The sequence below is a fragment of the Delphinus delphis genome, chromosome 11, assembly GCF_949987515.2.
Source record: "Delphinus delphis chromosome 11, mDelDel1.2, whole genome shotgun sequence".
In the NCBI taxonomy this organism is placed as follows: Eukaryota; Metazoa; Chordata; class Mammalia; order Artiodactyla; family Delphinidae; genus Delphinus; species Delphinus delphis.
Genome location: NC_082693.1, coordinates 19,492,399 through 19,510,183, shown reverse-complemented (window position 1 = coordinate 19,510,183; position 17,785 = coordinate 19,492,399). Strand labels below are relative to the sequence as shown.

General features: G+C 36.1%; 1 protein-coding gene across 15 annotated transcripts in view; it reads left to right on the top strand.

Moving 5' to 3' along the window:
• Positions 1 to 17,785, top strand: part of SOX5 (SRY-box transcription factor 5) — a 989,998-nt gene that overhangs the window by 692,056 nt on the left and 280,157 nt on the right. For 14 of the 15 annotated variants that reach the window (XM_060024445.2, XM_060024443.2, XM_060024448.2 and 11 more), the window contains one exon: positions 3,445 to 3,655. In XM_060024445.2, coding sequence (XP_059880428.1) covers positions 3,445 to 3,655 — 211 coding nt within the window. The other variant, XM_060024450.2, reaches the window with a different exon arrangement.

The following is a 17,785-nucleotide window of genomic DNA, read 5'->3' as shown; positions in this document are numbered from 1 at the left end:
AGGCATTTACTTCAGTCTGTGTGCCTCAGTTTCTCCATCTCTGAAGTGCAAATCATAATTAGGCTTGCCATGAGAATTAACTGAATTAATGCATATATGGCAGTTTAAACAACGCCTGACACAAAGTAAATATTCAGTAAATATTGTCTGTCATTCTTAGTGATTATAGTCTGATAGACTGACTATTAAATGTAGTGTTTTTACTACCCTGTGTGGATTTAATTTCAGTTTATAGGACCGAAAAATACACATGATGATGTATTTCTTGAGTCTAGAAGTCAAGAATGAAATGTCATTTGGGCAATAAAAGGAAGATACATATTTGATTGAGTCGCATATTATCTCTTTTATTCAAATGAATTAATTCTTCTTAGTCACCAAATTATCTAAAATTTGAATATTAAGGTGTTCATAGAAAAATACTATCTATAGAATTAGTAAGAATGCATTTTTAAAAAGATATTTTGATGAGGGTAGATACATGGATACATTAGGCAGACCCCTTCCTTTATCTCATGGTTGCAAAGGTGACAAAGAGAGCAAGGTGAGGTAAAGCTTGTTCAAGAAACACGGACTTCCCTGGCGGTCCAGTGGTTAAGACTCTGCACTTCCACTGCAGGGGGCATTGGGTTCGACCCCTGGTTGGGGAACTAAGATCCCACATGCTGTGTGGCGTGGCCAAAAAAAAAAAAAAAAGTATACCGGAGATTATTAACCTCATTCTAAAAGTTTGGAACACACTTTTATCATTAGACTTTAAAAGTTACACATCACAGTTCCAAGAGCTCTTCTGCAAAATACTGAAACTTGTTCTTAGAGTTCACAAAACTTAATTAAATATATATTGCTGGCCTGGACCACTGCTGCATTTGTTAGCGGACTCTTTGAACGTTCAGCTCCCAGGAAAATGAACGGAAATGTGCAGTCATTATTTCAGGGATGGTAAATGCAGTCCCAGGGAAGAAACTGAAAACCATAGGACTTCGTTGACCGAAGACTGTGCCAGCACTACATAACAGGCCATTGGCCATGCAGATGGACAGTGGAGCCCCACACTGAAACATCTGTTAACTACATAAAACTGTTAAAGGGATTAACACTGCCAGAGGCTGAAATGTAATCAGACAGGTGAAACAGCGATAAGATAAATATTCCTGCTTGAAATAAAAGTAATGCTCATTAATTTATTTTTATATTGCTGTGGTAACTGAGTTTAGAATTCTTGTGAAATACGTTAAACTCTTCACAATATATCCTTTCTCTTTGCAAGGTGTAGAAAATTAGAGAGATGCAAAATGGGATATTATTTTATTTTACTTTAATTTGAATTTTTTTCTGATATTTTAATAGACTTCATTGCATATAATTTGGGTGTCATTCTCTGTACAGATGATGCTACAGAAAAATGTGTGTAATTTGCACTTATGGCAAGCGAAGCTCAGTTGCCAAATTCTTATTTGTAAAGTATATCATCATATAATGTAAAAACAGAGTATAAAATATAAATGTTTAAAGTGAAGCTAAAATTGGGATGTTTCTGCTTTTGACCTTGGAAATAAAGGAGAAGAAAGATCTGTGGAAAATAAATACAGCAGTTTTGCTGTATTCTGGTTTGCACATTAAGCTGAGCTAATGTTTATTATGGGTCATTCATAAAAACATTCCTTAGTTTACTGAATGAATTTGTGATTGCCCCTTTCAGAGGTGTCTGTGTGTGTATGTATCTGTGTTTAAGTGTTTGCTTGTATTTATGTGTCGGTTTTAAATAAATAATTACAAAAGTGTACTTTCATTTAGCCTGCAGGGGCTTATAATTATTACATTATGCATATTGATTTCTAAATTCAAGTACCTTATAAGCTAAGAATCATCTATGAAAGTATTGTCTATAGAGCATTCTATCAAGAAACAGTGATTGTAAGAGGCATATTCTGTTTTTAGGAAGTGGAAACCATTTGGGGTTTAGAATTATTCTGAAAATTCTTTTCGCACACATTTTTTACTTTTGCTTTTCCCACATTGACTCGATCCCACCCAACAAACTGATGTTTATACCATAGCTAATGTCCCTGTATTCACTGATATCCATTGACAAAAATCATATGAACAAGTTACGATTATATTTGTGTTGACATCTCTATTTTTCATATATTTTAAACAATCAGAATGACAGTTTTATCAAGTAATTTTAATCTAGTCAAAAATATTAGCATTATTTTTTAAAGATTAAATATCAAATCAGTGTGATTTGTCATTTTTCTGGGGTCAGCAGATCCTCATTAACATGTCTTAAATAGAGGACAAATGTGTAAGCACGGGCATAAGCTATTATACTGAACATTAAATATGCACACGCTCATATATATTTTATTGGAAACTTTTAATGCTGTAGAATTAAGAAATAAACCTGGGGGAGACTAACTTCCTCAAAGATGTTAGGATACAGATTTATTTTTAAGAAAAGCTCTGCTTTGTGGCAAGTCAAAGGATTATGGAGGTAAGAGATTATACAAGGAAAACCTTTAAGAAAATAAATTTTTCTTTGTCATTTCAATATCATTTCTTTGGAAAAGTTCTGATAAAACAATTTAGTGCTGCTTATACAAAATATACCCCTGATATTACACAAATTGCCGAAGTTCTACTAGAAATTATGGGAAGAATAATGCCAAAAGGAACACCAGAAGTATGTTTACCTTTTAGAATTATAGAATAAGTTCTTTTCATACATGTACACAATTATGAAGAGGCAAAGTCTGCAAGAAACTTCATTTTTCAGGGCAAATGAGGCTTAAAGTGCGAAACAGCAAAGAGTATCATCAGAAACAGTGCTTCAGATAACAAATGGAATTGAAAATATCTTCTGCATAAGCAGAAATGAATTTACAGTATACTTCTCTGATGTCAGAATAACTTGGGTGGCTGATGTCTTCTAAAAAGCATGAGAGGAAGGTGGAGAACTGAAAGAGGACCCTCCTTTAATTAGGAGTACCATAAAGAACAGGCAGCTGCTTAAAATTAAAAAGAAAATTAAATATTTGGAATGTTATTTGTTTAAACATTATAATATCATGAGAAGGTTTATTACAGATGACCACTACATTTAATGTTCATAGGAAAATCTAAGACTTTCAAAGAAAAGCCAAAAATAGACAAAACTAATCAATATAGGCTTTGTAGAAAGGCTGCGTTGCCGTTTGAACTCAGTCTAAGGGAGAGAATCTTCTTATTTTTACTTCTCCTATGAATTGATCTTTGTCTCACTCTAGTGTCAACCTGTAAAGTTAATGTATTCTTTTTCGAAATTTCTTTATTCCTTTTGCTCCTGCAGAGTGACGTTTTTCACCGTTGCAACTGAATAAGCCATGTAATCAATTAAAATTAAAAAGCTTACTGAATTTTAAACAAATATATATATATATTTTCTTTTGATTTCTCTTTCAGGAAGTTGATGGCAATAAAGTTATGTCTTCATTTGCCCCACACAACTCATCTACCTCACCTCAGAAGGCAGAAGAAGGTGGGCGACAGAGTGGCGAGTCCTTGTCTAGTACAGCCCTGGGGACTCCTGAGCGGCGCAAAGGCAGCTTAGCTGATGTTGTTGACACCTTGAAGCAGAGGAAGATGGAAGAGCTCATCAAAAATGAGCCAGAAGGTAAAGGATGGAAAAGAAAACAAACCTGATTTTAATGGTTTGATTTTAACTTCTAGCTCCCTTTTCTGACGCACTCTCAAGGTTAAATTGGAAGAAACCGAATGCAATGAAGATGCATAGTATTTTTTTTTTAGAAACATATTTATACGTCTAACCCCAATTTTATAAATCATTAATTTTTGTTATGATGTCTTCCTTATTTTCACACGAGTAAGTTGTGGTTGAGTAAAACTTAAGGTTCAAGAATACAAAGTGGCAGAAGAGCCCAGGACAGTCACCGCCTACCTGCCAGATATGTGCAGTCTAGTTTGTGCTTCCCCACCAGGGCCATTTTACAACTTTGTTGCATTTTATAACCTTTATACATTAATGCATCTTAGACTGCCTAGACAATTCGGTCTATTTTTTGTATAGTCTAAAATTAGTATGGTTAGAACTATTGTGTATTTGAAAAGTAGTGATTCTCTTACTGTTAGCTTAGCTGAGGTTCCCAGTTTTTCAACTTCCAGGATGCCTTTCTTTTAAGATTTCATTTTCTAAATCTCTTTAATAGTTACAGATAGTCTCCTACAGGTGATAATGCTCATGGACTCATCTTAAAATGAAAGCAAACGAACTAGTAAAACGATTGATGCAAACTGTATAATTTATGAATAAATGATAGTCATCCTTTACGTTACAGATGTTTACTAACTCCTGTTTAAAACCTATGTCCATCCTAAACACGGATGCCACGTTGCACACAAGAACATGCCTCCTATTTATTTCAGAGTCAGATGGAAAAGTGAAACAAACAAACATAAAACAGTGACATAAAAAGACATGCTTTACACCAAAAATATACTGCATTTATACTATTTAACACTATTTTTAACTGTTGTTAGGACACTGGTAAATTATATCTGGCGCAAAATGTATGTTAACCAGTATTTGGAGTCATGTGGTAATTAAATATTTCTGGGTCTCTACCAGATGCATAGCTGGGACATGGATTTTAGTTAAAATTTATGTAATTCACATGATCTTACAGTTGGAAGGAATTTTGGAAATAATCTAGTCAGCCAAAGACTTTTTGGCTCTAATCTTCATGGAGATAAAAATGGAGTTTTGAGGAGGACCCACACAACCTTTTTCTTTTAATGTGCTGCATTTTTTTCTGAGAGTAAAAATAGTATTTTCTTACTATAAGAGTTGTTTAAAAAAACAGAAAAATTAAAAGGAAGATGATAAAAATCACCCAGAATCATAGCTTTCTGGTATAACATCTTTATGATAGTTGTCTTTTTCTTTATTTTTGTATATGCTATTCATTTTGCATGATTAACTTTCTACATTTAAAATTATTTTGCATCTTTTATGTTGTGATACAGCATTATTAACTAAAGTCCATAGTTTATTCAGATTTCTTTAGTTTTCACCATGTGCTTTTTCTCTTCTAGGATGCCATCACATAACAGATTACATTTAGCTATTTAGTTCTCATGTCTCCTTGGGCTCCTTTTGGCTTCAACAGTTTCTCAGGCTGTTCTTGTTTTTGATAACCTTGAAAATTTTGAGGAATACTGTTCAGATATATTGTAGAACGCCACTCTATTAGAATTTGTCTGGTGGTTTTCTCATAATTAAACTGGGACTGTGGGTTTGGGTAGAAAGACCACAGAAACCAAGTACCATTCTTGTCACATCACATCAAAAGTACATACTTACGATGTGATTTACGAATGTTGGTGTTGACCTTGATCACCTGGCTGATAACAGTGTTTGTCGGGTTTCTCCACTGTAAAGCCTCCCTGCCCCCTTTCTGTACCTTACTCTGTGGAAGGAAGGTGCTGTGTACAACCCACATTTAAGGAGTAGGGGACCTTGATCCCCATCCTTCACAGTGAATCATCGAGAAATTTATTTGTATTTATTCTTTATTGGAGATTTATCTCTCTCTGTCATTTGCTTATTCAATCACTTATTTATATCAGTATGAACTCACGGATGTTTATTTTATACTTTGAGTTATAATACAGTTTTTTATTTTGTTAGTCACATTGTTCCAGCTTTGTTCATTGGAGGCTTCTTCTATTGTCACTTTGACGTACCACTGTGATGGTGGGTTTTTTCTTTTTTTTGAACACTTGTTTACTTTCTGGTACTATAAGATACTGCAGATTCATCTTGTATCTTTCCTTCTCCCAGTCCTAGAATAAGCCATTTCTCTAAGAAGCCCTGGTTCCTTTTATTGGAGAATGGTGTTAGAAAGCAAGATCTGGATATGAAGTGTGCTCTTTGCTACTGAGGTGTCATTTCTTTTAGGGCCTTGGTATTCCCTCAGCGTTTCATGTGAGCTTCCTTCCAGGTGGGTGCACAGACTCTTAATTTGGAAGTATATGACAGGCTGAAGCCAAACGAATAATTCCTAACAGGAAAAAGGGCAGGAGACAGTGCTTGCCAATTTGCTTAGCAGGAAACATTCAGAGGTACTGGGAATTAGGAGAAAATTAGCTACACAGGCAAAAAAACAGAGATAGAGCATCCATGGCAGAAAGAGTTGACACAAAGAAATATCGTTATGTATGTGGACATTAGACTGTTTTCGTTATTGTATTTCCCACAGCTCTTTTTTTGTACTTTAATTCCTACAAATATATCAAAAGCTCAGCTCAAGAGTGACTTGTTATTGAATAATACAAAGATATTGAGAAAATACAAAGATAGAGTTTATGGAAGACTGGCATATAGGTTGACCATGCCAAGCATCTAGAAGCCCGAGTCCCAGAAAGATAGTTTTTGTATGAATACAAAATGACTAAGATGGTGTTATGTTTATGTACACAAGATTCCTAGACATGCTTTGAGTACACAGAAATGTAAGTAGACTCATAGTTACTTATTTATTTACTTACTTACAATTGAAGCATAGGTGATTTACAATGTGTTAGTTTCTGGTGTACAGCAAAGGGATTCAGTTACGCTTATTTATAATATTCTTTTCCATTATGGTTTATCACAGGATATTGGATATAGCTCCCTGTGCTATCCAGTAGGACCTTGCTGTTTATCTATTTTATGTACACTAGTTTGTATCTGATAATCCCAAACTCCTAATTACCCCTCTCCCACCCCCTTTCCCCTTTGGTAAGTTTGTTTTCTGTATCTATGAGTCTGTTTCTCTTTTGCAAATAAGTTCATTTGTGTCATTTTATAGATTCCACATGTAAGTGATGTCCTATGGTATTTGTCTTTCTCTTTCTGACTGACTTCACTAAGTGTGAAAATCTCTAGATCCATACATGTTGCTGCAAATGGCATTATTTCATTCTTGTTTATAGCTGAGTAGTATTCCATTGTATATATGTATATACCCCATCTTCTTTATCCATTCGTCTGTCAGTGGACGTTTAGGTTGCTTCCATGTTTTGGCTATTTTAAATAGCACTGCTATGAACATTGAGGTGCATATATCTTTTCAAATTAGAATTTTCTCCGGATTTATGCACAGGAGTGGGATTGCTGGACCATACGGCAACTCAATTTTTACTTTTCTGAGGAACCTCCATACTGTTTTCCATAGTGGCTGCACCAACTCACATTCCCACCAATGGAGGGTTCCCTTTTCTCCACACCCTCTATAGCATTTATTGTTTGTAGACTTTCTAATTATGGCCATTCTGATTGGTGTGAGGTGGTACCTCATGGTAGTTTTGATTTGCATTTCTCTAATATTAGTGATGTTGAGCATCTTTTCATGTGCCTATTGGCCATCTGTATGTCTTCTTTGGAGAAATTAGACTCACTTTTATTGATGAAGAAATTTGCTCTTGTAAGAATATTTAGTAACTGCAACTATTGGGAGTATTATCAAGGAGCAATTTATGTATCTGAGTAAAGTGATGATCTTAATCACCAAAAAAAAAAAATAATAACACGGCAGAAAATTGTATCACAGAAAAGGAATAGAGTGTTAAAGGAAATTTCTTTCTATTTTTTTTTTAACTGCAAAAAGAGAAAAAGGGAGAAATATATCTAGGAAGATATGTGAAAGGCTCCACAGCAAGTGGGAAGTTACATTCTAAATATTCTGATTCTTATTATCTCTGTTTTCAGATGAGGAAACTGATGTTGAATATGTCACAGGTTGACTGTTGGGGTCATTATTCAAACTGATTAAAAAACTCCACTAATTAAAGGGTATGGTTAGACATGAGAATGGACACCAAAACCTGACATTAGCCAAACATCAGGACAGTGACATTGCATACAGTACAAACAAATGATCTGTAGTTCTGTGATGTACTATAACATCAAAAGAGTAAAATACCTAGGAATAAATTTAATGAAAAAGTACAAAACAGTGTTATAGTTCTGTGATGAGGGCAGTAATATGGGGATGAGGAGAGTAGGGAGAGAGTGAATGGAACTAAATGTTAAGCTGACAGATATCTGCTACGGAAAAATCTTTTCTTCCCTCAAGCTATGTTTTCCATTGTTTTTCAAAGGCCATTAAAATGAACAGCAGGTTGTGATGAAAATTTCATTAAGCCCCAGCTAAATCGTTATGAGAGTGCCATATGCATGCCTTTGCTTCCTCTCACGGGGCGGGGGATGCAGATTTCAGTAGAAGGTCCGTATTATTTCCGACCTTATCCCTGCCAACAGCAAACTAGCAGAAATTCAGAAGTTAGAAGAGAGTGGTGTGTCGTACAAAAGGAGGCCACCGAGGTAAAATGGTTAGGAAGAAAATAAGATTTGCATATGGGCCGAAGAAAAAATGGCTCTTTTATTCGAGCTAGCTTATCTTTTCAAGCAATTAATTAAAATATTTTAAAAGTTATAAATAGAAAATATATTTATATACTTTTGTTTGTATCTTTTTCCTCCATCAGAATTTTTGTCTGTCATTACTTTAAAAGTTCTGGTGCTGAAGATTCTCATTTGTCCAGTGACACTTTAACTGATGTGGAACCTGCCAAAGTTCATAGTGAATTTTCAGTTTGAAATGTCTGACCTATGTAAGATATTTTTTATATTTGGTAGTAACTATGCTCTATCAGTTGTTTTTTTTAACTATTAGACTTAGGAGTTAAGAATGACGAGCTTTAATATCATAATATGTGATACATTATTCCCATATCAAGGCCTTGAATAAATGATATGTATTCGGTTGTTTGCATATATTAAGTGCATATCATGTGTTAATGATAGTGTTAAGTACTTTATATGAAATAGTTTATTTAATCTTTACATAAACCTCATAACCAGGGCTATTATGTATAGCTATTCCAGTTTCAGGAAATGCCATACACATGAACTAAATATTCTGTTTCTTATTATCTCCATTTTCAGATGAGGAAACTGATGATTAAATATGTCACGGGGTAACTGTCGGGTCATCATTCAAACTGAAGTCAACCTTAAACTAAAATTCATGCCCTTAACCACTACTTACACTGCTTTTTCTAATTAGGAATTTTGCCAGTAATAGTTTAATGTTAACACATTAATACATGTGTCCCTAAATTCCTATGAAATATTGAATAAGAAAGTAGTATTCCATAATTTTCTGCTAAAGTAAATTTCAGATTCCTCAATGGTGATCAAATTTCCAGAAAGCTTTAATTGAAAATCAGCTCAGTTTAAACTGTTTGATTTTAAAGTGTTAAAAAAAAAATGCCTTGGAAGATATCTTAAGAAAAACTTGTTTTAGAAGAATGTCTGGGAGCAAATTAGTTTGGCATAATAAAAATTCGGAATTGGAATGAAATGTAGACACATTTTAGCCCTCTCTCCTCATTGAGAGAGACAGAGAGAACTGAGGTAGATCACATGGCAAGTTAGTGTTAAAGCTAGAATGAGAATCCAGTGCACATCCTACAGGTCCAGGTGCCTTTTTTCTCCAGTTCAGTTATGTCATACCTTCTGGTATTCTTTACTCTCTCTGTCTTGATTTTCTTAGAAATAATGTCATCACCCCATCTTAGTTTTAAAGAGTATATCATTGATCATTAAATTAAATCTGAACAAATCTAAGATAACCAGCTATCTTAATTTAGCTAATAAAGCCAAGATAGATGGGTATCCACAAATGTCCTGTGTTCTCAAGTTCCAGGTAGCTAGGGACTGTAGTCTATAACTACAGATCAGCCTTTAAATTTAGGGGTCAGATCCAGACTTCGATTTTCATTCAAACCTTAGGCTCAGAACAGTGCAGGTGCAAGTAATTTTTACCTTGATGAGAACTTTATATATCTCATTTAAAATAGAATCCTTTTAGATACAAGATTGTAACAGGCTTCATATTTTAACTTTTCTATATTAATGTCTACAGTACTCCTATGTCACTTTGGAATGACCTTTTCAGCTTATTTATATCTCTTCCTCCTAGAAACACGACAAACAACACCTTTTCTTCATTCCCATCCCCTCTATCTGTAATTCTGTTCCTCATTTCTCCAAGTCCAAGTTGCTAGAAAGAGTTATTTACACTCACTGCATTAACTTTTGCATCTTTTTAAGAACTGTTACTTGCCTCCCTCCATTGTTAGTTACTTAACTGTACTGTGACTGTCCACTTATTTGTCAGGTTTCTTCCCCTGTATTAAATGCCTTAAGGGTGAGGATAGTGCACATACTAAATATTTAAAATATTTGTTGAAAGGACGTTTATACTGCTTCAGTGTTACCCTGCTGTCTTGGGAAAAGGAGAGGAAAGACCTTAATAAATACACGACCCTTCTGCCAGATGTTATGTGAGCTACCTCATTTAATCCTCAGAAACTCCGAAGCTGGTATTATTACTTATCTTAAAAATTAAAAATCAAGTTTTAGTAACTTGTTCACGTTCTTGTCATATGGAGGAACTAGAATTAGAACGAACTTCTTTTCCTCCGCAAAACTGCTTGGCATTGAACACAAGACCCGACCCTTTAATCCCCTTAACGTTACTTTCCACCATTCTCTAAGGTACATGTTCTCATGCTGTCTTTATTAAAGAAACTGCATGCAGTTCTCTCAACACTCTGTATTTTTAATACTACTCTGCCTTTTCATATGCAGTTTCCTCTGCCTTAAATATCATACCCTGTCTTATCCACCTAATGAATTTATATGCACCCTTTAAGACTCAACGCCTTCTCTGAACACCTTTGTCAGAATTTGGTTTAGTCTACACTGCTAACATAACTCATGCCTGTTAGTTCTGACCACATTACCATCATTGTTTATTTACCTGCTGTCTTCCACAGCTGTAAGTATGTGAACGTTGAAATGAGTTCTTGGTTTGATTATCTGTGTCTCTCCGCTTCCTAATAATGAACTTGATGCATAGTAGGTGATTGTGTTACCTGTGGATGACGGTCCACCCACTAATTGACATTTTTAGCCTTTGCTAACACTCCCCTAAAAATTGAGTAGATTTCATTGCTCGCCTTCTGTTGTTTTTTTTTTTAATTATTTATTTATTTTTGGCTTCATTGGCTCCTCGTTACTGCTCACAAGCTTTCTCTAGTTGTGGCAAGCTGGGGCTACTCTTTGTTGTGGTGTGAGGGCTTCTCATTGCAGTGTCTTCTCTTGTTGTGGAGCACGGGCTCTAGGCACGCGGGCTTCAGTAGTTGCAGCACGCGGGCTCAGTAGTTGTGGCTCGCAGGCTCTACAGCGCAGGCTCAGCAGTTGTGGCCCATGGGCTTAGTTGCTCCGAGGCATGTGGGATCCTCCCGGAACAGGGCTCGAACGCTTGTCCCCTGCATTGGCAGGTAGATTCCCAACCGCTGGGCCACCAGGGAAGTCCCCGCCTTCTGTTTTCACTGCCCTCTTTTCTCATGTCCTACTCAGTTAACCTCCCTACCTGTTTATCTCATTCATCTTGGCCTCTCCATCCTTCTTGTCATTATTGAATCTTTGAGATCATTACTTTAAATTCTTGCTGTGACTTAGAGGTTAAAGTATTGTCCCCGGTCACAAAGCTAGGTATTAAGATCCAGGATACAAAACTAAAATACACACGTAACAAAAACTTTATATATTTTATGGTCACACTAATCTTTGAAATAACTGTAGTATTGCTAATATATTGGCATTATCTATGAATTTGTGGCCACAGATTACAATTTCCCCCCACTGCTATGGGCAAAGTAAAAAGTGAATTGATCTGTGAATAATTTTCCAGAATTCGATGCTGTAATGGTTCTTTAATAGTGTTTCATCATAATGGAGACCAGCACTCTTTTCTAGGACAGAGCTGGCATGGGAGAGAGAGTTATTATTTCTTACGATGAGCTCAAGATGCTAACAGGCTACAGTTGGATCTATCACTCCACCACCCCACCCCGCCCCCCCACAGTGCATCTCCAGAGGCCTGTAGTCAAAGAAAAGTAACTGACTCAACTCCTTCCTTGTTCCCTCCAGTCTTTCAGGGACTCTAAGATGTTCCCTCAAGGGGAGAGTTTCCAAACTCAGGATTCAGGAGTTCCTTCAGAGGGCTTATAAATCCTAGAAATTGTATGCAGAATGGGGAAAATATGTATATTTGTGCGTTTTTTGAGACCTAGTTCGTCGTTCTTATCTGACTATCAAATCAATTCATGATGAAAAAGGGTAACTGCACTGAGTCAGGGTTTGAGTTGCAGTCCTGGTTCTGTCACTGATTACTGTGTGTAAGATATATATCCATATAGTTTAGTCTCTGATCAGTTTTGAAGCATTAACTTACAAGTATTTAGCAATATTTGGGAATGCCATTGTATCTGTTTTGCCACATTTGAGGGAAATGCAGCTTTTAAATTTAAATAAGGATTTCTTTGCATTAAACTGAGCATCTACCTTATGATTTATATTATAAAAGACATTATATTTACCTTCCTTTAAATTGCTGTAGTAATTGTGTTAATGTAATAAATATCTGTCCTCTGTTGGCAAATCTAACTGCCCTACTTTCTTCAGAGGGTTGTTAAAGGAAACAAATGAGGTAATGCACATGAAAGTACTTTATAAATTATAACCAACTTGGAATTGTACCAGTTATTGTCATTACCACATCTTGGCTGGTTAGAAACATTGTTACTTTAGGCATACCAGAAACATTATATGGCTCCAGTGATGCTTTCCCAGGATACTTACATGTACTGAAAAATTCTGGTTCAGACCTGCAAAATTCTGGAAATTTAGGATATGTAATCCACAACAAAAACGACAAACCCAACATTCATAAAAATCCTAGGATAGCTAGTTGTTTTGAAGTTTATTTATATAAATTTCCCTAAATAAAATATGGTCAGGCAAGTTGGTACCTGAAGAATTACTTTTCAAAAAGAAAGAAGATTTCTCTATACTGATACAGATAACATTGCAAAATGTGACCAATATGAGACTAGGAGAAGCAATTTAACATTGGGTTTGTGGATTTCTTATATTCTTATTTCTACAGTAAATGTGAATGTGTACTGAAGACAAAGATAATTGAAGGCTCCCTTGGCCAAAAGTTTCATAATTTTCTAAGATTTTAGCTTTCTCTCATTTGTTCTTCCTTCCTCCCCTATTCTGATTTTTTTCTTGTCATCCCTTTTGTGTGTACACGTGGGTATGTGTGTAGTCCTCCTTTCTGAGCCCACATATGCTTGGTTTTATTTAGCATCTGTATCTGTCACTGTTCTTCCTTCTTAGAGTATGATGCCCACACCTCCAAAATTGTTACACCATGATGACTGTACCCCTTGTGTGTGAGATACTGCATTTATTTGTGAAATTTTGTTTCTACTAGAACTAGACCTTGTCATCATTTACACAATTGGGACTTTTTCCTGAACTTCTTCAAAAAAATCTTTGCTCACAATTTTATATTACAAGACCCTAAAGGCATAACCTGTTACTACCAAAGTCACCCAGTGTTACTTTGCATGAAACAGTTCATTGCTTTTAGTACAGACTTCACAAAAAAGTTCTCTTTTTGTAAGAACTAATAAAATAATGGAATGAGTTTGGAAAAGTGTATATTGTGACAGATCTCAAGACTTCACCCTGAGTCACCTACAGACCGGAGACCATCACTGGGTGAAGAAAATATTGGGAGTTTTATTGTCATCAATTTTCTCCCTCGCTCTGTCTGTCTCCGTCTCTGTCTCTGCCTGACTGTCTGTCTCTCTGTCTCTTTCTCTTTCTTTCTCTCCAGCAGATACAGCAGGGAATATTGTTCAGTGGATATCACCCTGACACCATGCAGTCAGTATACTACAAATTCTCAGCGGCAAAGGCCAAAAAACTTCCTCTTAACTCCATGTATACCATTTCTAGGGTTGGGCTGGACACTTTTTAAGTTTGTAACTGTACGTTTATGGAACAAAAAAGTGTAAATTCTTGGTCATGAATGATGCTGTCTTAAAACTTAAAAATATGTATGAATATCCTTGTGTAATGTATCTTTTTGATATTTGCTTCTGTCACATCTATTGAAAATTATTCAATTTAGTTGCTTGTACCTTCTGTGGTACTTTGTGTTTTTTTCCCCCCCAAATAATTACGTGTTAATGGACTTTTAATTTCTATTACAAATGTGTTGACATATAGACCCATTAGATTCTCTAAATGGACATAAAGCTTTTTCTCCTTGTTTTGAGATGTATTTTAGGGGTCCTAAAGTAGATATTATAAGCAGTGTATTTCCATCTGTGCTGTGCCACGGCGTTATATATAATTACTCTGTGGAAAAGACGGGCCCCTGGTGCATGGTATTTGGCCTTGTGAACATCCCTACAGGCACCGAGTGTTTGATGTTTGAGTTTACGTTAGAAATCACAACGCCTCCTCTTTTACTTTAAATGTCTGTTGTTGAGCAGCCCGTTAGAATTTAAACTGAACCATATTACATTAACAGATAAGTTGAAATTGAAATTCAAAATTACCCCCTAACTTTACCAACTTTTTAATTATTATTTTTATAAGGAAATTATGGAGATTGGCTTTCCTAAATTCAAAATCCCAAAGCATTCCGTTAAATTAAGAGTATTGAAATTCACTTTGAAATTCACTCTTATTTTAAAGCCACATTTGATGAGGTGGGAAAAATAAAAACTGGAACGGATCAGGGGGAAAGCCTAAAGATACTTTAATTGGCAGAGGTTTGAGTTGCTTTTGTTTAGTTACTCACTGTCCTTTTGACAAAGTACACGTTGAAGAGGTTTTGTAAGTGCCGTTGCACTGAAGGACAAACAAGGGTACTTTTCAGTTGAGCCCTTTTCAGTTTTGTTCCTCACACTCCCACCGCTGTTGGAGGCTACTCCTAATGCATTGTGGCTACGGGTTCGTCTATGCAGTCTGTCACTGGAAAATGTCTCTTCTTGCTGAGCCTGCTGGAGTCTAACTTCCAGGCACCCTTTTCCAAGGCACCACTGTATGGAAATCAACACTCATAAAATGATGATAAAGAAAAGAGTTTATTTTTTAAAGGTCAGGACAAGAAGACACCCTCAAATGCTGTAGAACCTATGTCTTTAGGAATAAGTGTTTTAACTTTAGCACAGAGTACACTGAGTCTGAAGCCTTGTAATCTTTCAACACTAGAGTGAAACGTATTCACCCTCATCTTCGTTTCAAGCGGTATCCGTCACAGCGGTTTATCTCGATGTTGTTGATTTCATTGAGTGTTACAGAAAATTAATTTATATTTTCTCAGAAGACCTTCTGACTTGGATTGTAACGGCTCAGGGATTGCCTCTGGGGGATCTTCTTCAGAGTAGGAGGTCCCTGAGCTGAGATCCAGGGCTATCTGTGCAAGAATCCCATTCGGCCAAGAAAGCTTATATTTTTCTTTTCAATTAGAACTTGTACTTTCGTTCATAAAATGTAATCATATTTAAGACTATGTCCTTAATGCTCATCCTTCTGTGAACAATCAAGGCGGCCTTCTTTTTTCAGGTGGCTATCTGTTACACAAGAAGAGTACTATTTGATTCCTGCTTATACGTGAGTTTACCTACCAACAGGACTGTGAAAATCATTGCAAACTTGTCTTCACCCAGATGTTTCTAATATTTCCTAAACCTTTCAGATAAATGAGGTACCCCTGTTTTCCTTGTCCATAACTAAAACCCTCGGGTCCAGACTTTGAGTTATAATGCAGGGAGCACTTAAAAAACGCCCATTGACCCAGGCTGGACATGGACATTAGGGGAGGGTGCCAGACCTTCTTGCAGCTCACGTGCCACAGCTTTTGGAGATATCATTTATTCAAGAGTGAAGAGCCAGCCACCTGTTTCTGAGGCCTCTGTTCCCTCACATTAAAGGTTCAGGCCCTTGCTGAATCTTAACACTCTAATCTGGGGAACACACACAGCATTTTTCTGAAGCTGATTTGTCAGACTCGACTAGCTGGAGGATTTTGTGTGTTTGCGCGCGTGTGTGCTTTTCACTCAGTTACCCCTGAGGCACTTGTCACGACTGTGCATATTAAAATTAATCAGACCTCCTAGGCCCATGTGTCTGTGTGTTTCACATGAAGAAGTGGATATCAAGCAAATGCCCTAATTAAATGGGCCTGCTTGGTTTTGTTCTAGTGGATGCTTGGTCTTTTTTTTTTAATAGGAGTTGCTTATGGGGAAGGCACGGACAGCACTAGAGTCGGTGGAGAGCTCACTCAGAGTTTCCTTTGCCACCTGCTCCCAGAGTTCTGAGACCTCAAGGACTCCCAGTGTGCCCTCCTTAACCACCCTTAATGTTGAAGAAAAATATGGCCAAGATCGTGAGGGAGCAATGAGGCTAGGGCAGAACAAGATGAGCATATGACCTGGATATTTGGGTTGATTAAGATAGTCTTTCCTCCATGTCGATAATCTTCGGATACCAGATTGTGCTCCGTGCTCCCACTTTTGGATGATGGAGTTTGACACTGAGGGGAAGATATTATGTAGAATTCAGAGCTAATGCCCTTTCTTTATGCCCTGAATTTGAAAGCTGACTTTTATTCATATATCTTTTCAGGTCATCTACATATCATGTAGAAACCATTTATGAGACAATAAGGAATAAATAAATATATACATATACATACACACACGTGTGTGTGTGTGTGTGTGTGTGTAATTTCACTTTTACTCTGATGTTTTCTGGCTTTAGCTTATTTTCATTTATGTTAGACTTTGATCGTGGCTTTTGGAAAGACTGTCACGGAACATTTGGAAACAAACTTTAATGAAGAGTTAAGCTCAAAACACTGAAAATGTGTCAGGCTGACGAAACAGAGTAGCTTTCTTGTTTGAGTATTTAATGTCATAAATGAGGTAAACTTTTAACACGCTGATCACTGAGCTTATGGATTTTAGTTCCAATTCATGCATATTATTTGGACATTTTTTCATATTTTAGAAAATAGAAACAGAAAATTTTCTTCAGAATATTTCAAATTTGAATTCATATATATGGAATAAAGCATGGAGCCAACATTGGAAGCAACTTGAAAAATCACTTAAGTGTTGAAGAGTTTGGAGTTACAGTTTAGCAGATTTCCAAATAACTACAGCAAGTTATCTGGTAAAAGATTACTCTGGCAGGACATGGTCCGTAAAATTGATTTGTTCCTTTCCAAATTGAAAGGGTTGGACAATTCCAAAAAGCTAACCATTTTTTTTTTTACAACTTTTCTTCCTTTCCTCCCATTGTATCTAAGAGGTAAAAGGATCCATCCATTAACCTATATGCTCTCTTTTATATGTGGTCATACAACTCACGTGTAGAGCACTGTATCAACAGTGCCAAGCAACTGTCTGGTACCTGACAGCATCATAGAAACCCCTCCTCTGTTCACTTAGGTTGCTACTGGTTATTTATTAACACAATGCAGACTGTTCAGTGGGTGTATATGAAATAGAAAGAAAAATAAAAGCCCTGAACAAGTAAATACATCTTTCATCATTTCTTTTGTTTGGTGTGTTTACTGTGTGCTATTCTTGGTCAAGATAAGTTGTTTGACAGTTCTGCAAAAGGGTGAGAGGAACCTTTTCTTGAACTTTATCCTTTTGTCTATAGAAAAAAGTTTTCTATTTGCCATTCTCTTTTCTTTGCAACCTGTCTATATAAAATTTTTTTTTGAAGATTGTTATTGCTGTTAATATAACAAGTACAGGTGATTATGAAACATAAACAGTTTTATCTAATTTG